Genomic DNA, 7,952 nt, shown 5'->3' on the forward strand with positions numbered 1-7,952 from the left:
AGCGGGAGAGGCAGTGGAAAACCACCCAGTGTTTAGAGGCTTTCCGAGCCTGGATGGGGAGGAACAAGCTCAGACTCCACCCAAGCAAGATAGAGTGGCTAAGCATTCAGAAGTCCACTAATTCTGGGTTTATACCCTCTCTGACTCTTGACAGGGTGGTGCTCACTTGTGGAGAGAACATCCACATTGTATTTCTTTTATTGTATATTAATGTATTTTTTATTATTGCATCAGTTGCAGATGTTGCTTTTGTACATTTCTTAATTGCCTCGATTGAAGCAATCTATAAACTAATAAATAAATAAAAGGGAGGAATCCAGGTTAGAGAAAGCTGCTCCAGTATACTAAAGTAGCATGTTCTATCTGTACTAGTATTTTTAGGAAAGGGTGATTGTAAAGAAATCCTTAAGGCAGCAGTATTATGTTTGTTCATCCTTTCTTTGAAGATCTGACATCAGACCCTCCATCTGGCCACTAACAAAACACCTGCACCAACTACTTGTTCATAATCTCATTGATTCATGCTAGCCAGGGGTTTTAAATGCATTTTCTTTTAATTCACAAATGTATGTACAAATGAATAGACTTCATATACAATTTCCAGTGTATGAACAATTTACTATTTATTTTTTTCATCTGCCTTCTTTTTCTTTCCAATGAAACTACCAGTCATCCCAAATTTGCCATTGGAGAAAATGATAAAAGATAGTTGATAAAGAAGGTTCAATTACAGGGTCTTTCCCTACTGCCAGGGTTAAGGGTTCCCCACCAGGAAATTTGCTGCCCCCATTGCTGACTCTGTTGCAATTGCTGCAGTCCCCTGACTTCCCTCCAGTGTAATGGATAATCAAGTCTAAAGGTTTTACACACCTTGAGATTTTTGGCTGATGTCAGCCTAAGGGGGAAAATCTTTTCCCCTCAATCCGACACAGCAGCAGCATAGAGGGAGTATTTCAAGAACACTCTGCTGTGGGAGAATTCACATTAAAATGAATGTAAAGTAAGTACGGGAACAAAAAAAATCTGGCCTTCACTCATTCTACAGTTGGGAAAAAGTTTTCTTGGCTCACTCCCCTCCCCTTTCTTTTGAGTGGAAAGGGTAGATGCAACTTAATGCAAAGTAGTATATCCTAAAAATAAGCCTAAGGAGGTGTATTGGATCATCTCTTAACAAGCCCCCAAACTCTCCAATAACACATAGAAGTCCTTAAAGGTAGAAAGTTTGTTTTCTCTAATTGTTGGAATGGCTGCAACAATAGATCCAGTGCATCTATTGTTGCAGCCATTCCAACAATTAGAAAACACAAACCTCCTACCTTTAAGGACTTCTGTGTGTTATTGGAGAGTTTGAGGGCTTGTTAAGAGGTGAACTAAATAAGATGCAGGCCAAGCCTGACCTCCATGTGGGCTGAGGTCACTTCCTAACACTCACCACAGTACCCAGGGCTGATATCACTGAAAAAAATAGTAATGGGAAAACTTTCCCCCATTGCCTAATCTTCAAAGAATTCATCTGTAGCTAGATCAATAGTGTTTTCCAGAAGCACTGAAAATCTTAATTTTACTATTTGGACATAGGGGATAAACTGTCAGAATATGTGACCCAACCCACCCTCTTTGCTTGTCTAAAAAGGGCTCTGAGATAGTCAAGCAAATCCTATATCTGCTGCTATTTTATCTGAGCAAAAAAGGAAGAATCAGCAATATATTTTCTACATTTGAAAGGCAGAATTGGGATCTGTATTCATACAAACAGCTACAGTTACATGCACATTTGATTAGTACCAGACAATCTTTCATGTCCCAAAACACTGCATGTACCACCTATCTTTCAGTGCTAAGAGAAACATGCACACACATGAAATTACTGGTGCAACTGTTGGCAGACCTCTTGTATCCAACACAGGCTGCATTTTATTCAAGACAAACTTCCGAATAAAGTCCATTAACTTTCTGAAAGTATTCTGCCTTCTCTCTCATCCTCCCATTTACAGCACCATCCCAACATTTGGCTAATAACTTTGTTCTTGATTGAATTCAGTTCAACTGATAAATAAAGGTTCCAGAAAATATTTACTTGGTAACATTTTTCAACCTTTCACCAAATATAGTTTTGTATTGAAATCATCCTTGAACAGCTGAGTATTTCCTGCTGACATTCATATACACACAGTATTTCCACATCCTGCATCCGAAGTATCTTTTTAAAAAAAATGCTACTTCTCAAAATTGGGTTCAGTACTTATCCAGTGTGGGGATCCTAGAATGGCAAAACAATGATATATTTTTAAAACAATCTTCTTCTACAAGCCTACTAATCCATCAGAGACTCTACTCTAGGAAAATTTTATAGCTGTTATGTTACTTCTAGAAGAACCCAGGCATGCTGTCAAAAAATTGGCCTGTCTGTTCAGTAACCTTTCCACCCCTTGTCTTGTACATTTAAAGGTAATGGCAAAAAAGTCCTTTTAAAAAAAAATTGATACTGAAATTCTATGTAACAGAAACACAATCAGGTGCCTTCCAAATGTATTGGATTACAAATCTCATCAATTACAGTCAGCATGGTCAATGATCAGGGATTATGGGAGCGCAGTCTGAGAAAGGGAGGTCCCAGTTTATCTATTGTTCCCTCTTCTAGACTGTGGGGTTATTTTATGGTAAGCATGGGTTTTCCATTTCTGATTCATATACTGTGAACTGACACTTATTTTGAGAAAGCTAATCTAAAATTTTTGAAATAAAAGAAAATGAAAATGTCAAACTGCTCTGCAGACCTCTAAATTCTAGGGGGGCGGGGGAAATCACAGAATTGTAGTGTAGTCTCTTATCAGAAGATGGAGGAAAATGGAACAGGCTACAATTGTAATAAACATTAATCAAAACCAATGTACACAAATATCTACTTTTCTCTGTTCTCACTGCCTCTGCCAAAAAGACACCAGCAAAGGCAATAAACATTGCATTATCTAATTATAAATACAAGTTAAAGATTAAACCTTGACTGATTTTTTGAGTAAAACAAGAACTAAACATCCACCCAGCCCCCAAATTTGGATTGCCTGGGGTGATAAGAAAAGCAATTTGGGAGGAATAGGAATTCATTTAATCAGAATAGCCTCTGCCATGTATCAACACTGAACAAACCGTAAAACAATGCTCCCTTAATTTTTCAGATATGAATTTTTCAGTAGCATGACTGTTCTTATCCAAAATTGTCATATTCCTCAATCCAATTTTTCAAGTTTTAGGCACAGCAGCAGGGTAGTATGCATCTGTCTCCTGTCCAGGCCTTTTAAAATACTGCACAAAAGACTGGGCACCCTGCTGAATGAGACAAGCTTTGCTTTTGGTGGGTAGAGTAGTTAGGCAGACATACCTTTTACAATTCAACGCATGACACACACAAGAAGCGTCTGTCCAATTACGGGGGAATCCCTCCTTCCCCATATCATTGCCTACCCTGCTTGGTAAGTATCTCTCTCAGTGTATATTTCAAGGAGCTGCATATGCTATCAAGAATGGGTTGAATGCATCTCAATTTTGAGCCAAACCCATTTTCCACTTAAATAGCTGTTAACGATTTTTGTATTAGTTCTGCAAGGCCAGTTTGTTTGGTGATTGTATCACAGCAGCAGGGAAAATGGCAAGCACTCAAGGGAGTGTCATTGCTACCCATTGCTTGTAATTCATTAAAAATCTCTGCGTTCACTTTACTGTATCTTGAAAGAAGTAAAATACACAGACACATTTTCTGAAGAGCATCTAATGCATTCAGTCCAACTGTACTGCTTACCAAATTTTGCAAATTTTGTCAGGTCAGCGTCATAATAAATATTTGTATGTTCCACAAAACACAGCAATTCAAATACACTGAATCTATGAACCAAATAATCTGTGAACTCCAAAAGCTGATGGCTAATTGTTTTTTCCTCTCCTCATTAGAAAAGAAATAAGACTTCCAGCTTGCTGTATTGAGCTGAAACTTTCCTTCAAACAAAGGATCTATTTATTTAATTACAACAGCCTGCAGTTTCACAAGGCAGATTGGTACATACACTACCCAGTAGCTTCCTGCTGCTTTTTGCATGCAATATATAAATAGCAGGACAGGAACTTAAAAGACCAAGGAGAAAGACTGACCTTGGGCACTGCTAAAATAAACAGATTTTTCAAAGTGTAGTTTTGTAGAATTTTTGCAATGTCCACCACTTTAAATTCATAATCCCTCCCTCGTTCCTTCTCATAGTAAAGAACTTCCTCAAGAACTATGCTGTATATCAAATGCCTTTAAAGTAACATTTCCCACTTCAAAAGAAAGACAAGTATTTTTAATTCTGTTCATGTTTCCCTTAAATCAAGGAGATAGGCTGTTTGTTTCCATTTGAGTCCTGTTACAAGTTTCAAGAAAGCAGGCCTCTCTTTGGCTCAACAGTTTGACTTGCTTAATGTTTTTCTAAAGTTTAAATTGTTTCCAAGATCAAGAGGTGATGAAGTCATCCCAGGATCAGGGATAGGTAACCTAGCACCCTTTAGATTTTTGGACTATAATTCCAACCAACATGAGTCAGTAATATGGGAGTTGCAGTACAAAACACCTGGAGGCTACCAAATCGCTGTCCCTGCTTTACAATATAAGATGTATGTTTTAAAGTAACCATCAGTTACATGAAACTTTATTTTCCCAGTGGTTTAACTCCTACATTTTTTTAATTCAAAAAAATATAACCCCAACACTTTTTTCTTGGAACAGCTTCACATACTGAATGCAAGGATATGTGCCACAAGCAGCCAATCTGAAATTCACACTGATTTTTTTTTGTCCACTCAAATTCAAGGATACCTACTACAGGAAAAAAATCTGACTGCATCTAAAGAAAATTTTCACTAACCTAAAGTTGAATTTATTTGTCTGGGACATGAATGCAGAAGGGGTTACATCTTTGTTCATGACAGTCATCCAGAAGTATTTGCTCCATAATTCAAACTTCTATAAAACTCAAAATAGATCAGCATCTCTATGAAATGTGAGGAGGAAAACTTTAGAAAAATGTTGAAAATTCCTATTTGATTCCTTTTAATATAAAATGTATAACTGAGATATCCAATATACAAATACAAAAATGTGCATAATAAAATGTACCATAATACTGTACGTACAGTGTAAACTGTTCAACAAAAATAATAATAATAATTTAAAAAAACCCTGGGACTTCTCCAGATCTGGAAGAAACATGAATACGTTTTGGAAACATCAGAATGTGAGCATAAATACTTTTCTCTTCTGTTCGTTTGGACAGTACCATTTAGCAGCACAAAATATACCTGAACTTTAACAAGGCCAATTATTTTTTACTGGAAATTCTTCTGCACCCAATTTGCTAGATATAATAGGCTATGAGAGAAAGGTAGCATTCCCTCTCAAATGAACAGCATCAAATCCAAACAGAAGTTTTCCCATCTCCTGATTTACTACTGCCACTGCTTTTGTTTGAGCTGGCTCTGGGCTTCTTCTCCTTGGAACAGGATGGATTATTCTGATTATTATATGCATGAATGGCAAGATCTAAGCGTTCCTGAGCTACTTTGATTTCTCGCTGGAGGTTCTCCAGTTCAGTGGGCATGTTCTCCTCATTGCTGCCATATTGCTGTTCTTGGGCAATATTGGCTTTATTTTGCTTATGTGCTATTTTGGCATTAGACAATTCTGTGTACTGTATCTGGTCAGGTTTCATTGCAATATTGTACCCTGGAGGAGCTGATGGTGTATTCCAAATAAAAGGATAATGGTAAGTTCCTGAATCTTCTAGCTCCTTCCGCTTACTGTTCAGTGTGTCCCGAATGGTGCCAAATCCCAAGTGAAGCATTTCCCAGATGTTCAGAAGTAAACACAGACCACTCACACCATACATGATGAGCAGGAATATGGTCTTTTCTGTGGGCCTTGAAATGAAGCAGTCAATTGTATGAGGACATGGATCTCTGCTACAAAGAAATGTTGGACTGACTTCAAATCCATAGAGGAAATACTGGCCTATCAGGAAGCCAATTTCAAACACAGTCCTACTCAGGAGTTGAAAGATATAAATCTTCATAAGCCCATCTTCTCGGATTCGTCTCCTACCATCATGCTTCATTTTTGTGACGGATGGATTTTCCTTGTTCTCTCGCTCGCTCTCTATCTCAATCTCTGGATACATCATTGGATCTTCTTCATTATCATCTTCTGCCTCTTCTAAACCCCGGTGTTGTTTCCAGCGCATTAGAAAAGGTTTGCTTCGTAACTTCCGTTCCATTTCACCATGTTCCACTATCCGGGCAATTTTGTGAGCAGCATAGCCTAAGTACATTACTGAGGGAATAGAGACCAGGATGATCTGAAACACCCAAAACCTCACATGAGAGAGGGGGGCAAAAGCATCGTAGCACACATTTTCACAGCCTGGCTGTTCTGTATTGCAAACAAATTTGCTTTGCTCATCATAATAGATGGATTCCCCTCCCACAGCAGTGAGGACAATGCGGAATACAATCAGCACCGTCAGCCAGATCTTCCCAACAAATGTGGAATGGTTGTGGATCTCCTCTAGTAGACGTGTCAAGAAACTCCAGCTCATCGTGGAGTTTTATCTGAGAAGGAAAAGGGAGGGGAAAAGTGTAGGTTTAAATATCCTCTTTTAAACAAAGGAAAAGTAGTTAATTATCAGCCTCTTGCATGCCTGTATTGAATTTGAACAATACACACTTTTACAATACTTTACAATTTTCTAAATATTTCTTCTGTTGCATCCTGAAATAAATGAGAAAATAAGTATCAACATTTTGTTCTCACATGATTCAGTTCTACTCTTATCTATTAACCTGAACTTGTCCAAGCAAGAACATATTTATATATATGTTCAGTACTATCAAAAGAGATAGTACTCTATTTCCTATCCCCAATCCCAATTAAAAAGAACATACCTAATTTGACCATTTGACAATTTTGGAATCTGATGTTATAGAAATCCAATCAATCACATTATAATGGAAAGAAATATTGTTCCAAGTGGAATTTTGAAACAAGTTTCTGTATTTCATCTGTTTTGTAATTTTAAGATATATACAAATAATGAAAATGGGTAAATTTGGTGTTTGTGTACACAGATGAGAAGAAAAAAGCATGTTCAAATTTATAAGGCAAAAAAGAGAAAACAATGGATAAAGGCCCATGACTGGATCTCTTATTACTTAGGAACAATTAGGATCATGTTAATCAATACTGAAATTAATCCTCTAGAGAAGAAAGAGCTAAGCCTTTCCTCTCTAATATTTTCCTGATGAGAAATCCCTGCTCAGGGAAGCAATCAGAAGTTAGGGAAAACATACACTTCTTCTTAAAAAAAAAATCATTGCTTTGGGGACTGATTGTGAAACTGTCTAAAAGAGAAACACCTAGGCAACCATGGTCAATCCTGAAAGGACTGAGCAGAATCAGTTCATACTTGGATGGGAGACAAACAGGAAATCCTAAGCCTGTATCTAGAGTAGGAAGTCAAAAAAGATTCTCAATATTATTTGTAAGAGAAAAGAGCAGTCTTCTTCCTTAATGAGAATTAATTCCCTCCACATGGCTTTTTGTCAAACTAGAAACATAGGAACTCCCATTACAGAACTTTGTTGACTCATTTAGCTGTTCCACAGACTGACAGTATATGCAAACTAAATGTGAAATCTTTGTATTTCCCTTCTTAGAATACATGCAGAAAATAATATCCAAACAGTTTCCAACAATGGCCAGCCAGTCTAGAAAAAAATGTTTACATTATGTTTCCACTGTTCAATATTATATTCATATTTTGTCTGAATTTTCCTGAAGAAAGCACACATACTAAAGTTCAATGTAAAATTAACATTTTATCTGAAGAATAAGTTATTTCACTTTCATTATCTAATTCAGGGGTTTCTAAACT

General features: G+C 37.1%; 1 protein-coding gene across 1 annotated transcript; it reads right to left on the reverse strand.

Annotated features, from left to right (window-relative positions):
* Nucleotides 1–1,897: 1,897 nt before the first annotated feature.
* GJC1 (gap junction protein gamma 1) lies at nucleotides 1,898–6,617 on the reverse strand. The gene is made up of 2 exons (XM_063300534.1): nucleotides 4,893–6,617; nucleotides 1,898–2,260 (listed from the first exon to the last, which is right to left on the reverse strand). The coding sequence occupies exon 1, from the start codon at nucleotides 6,615–6,617 to the stop codon at nucleotides 5,436–5,438; it is 1,182 nt and encodes a 393-aa protein (XP_063156604.1). The 3' UTR covers nucleotides 1,898–2,260; nucleotides 4,893–5,435.
* Between the last annotated feature and the right edge of the window lie 1,335 nt (nucleotides 6,618–7,952).

This window comes from Candoia aspera, chromosome 4, assembly GCF_035149785.1.
Source record: "Candoia aspera isolate rCanAsp1 chromosome 4, rCanAsp1.hap2, whole genome shotgun sequence".
NCBI lineage: Eukaryota > Metazoa > Chordata > Lepidosauria > Squamata > Boidae > Candoia > Candoia aspera.

What these genes read in the sequence shown, in the direction of transcription:
- GJC1 (XM_063300534.1), bottom strand. Translation starts at nt 6,617, where the DNA reads ATGAGCTGGAGTTTCTTGACACGTCTACTAGAGGAGATCCACAACCAT.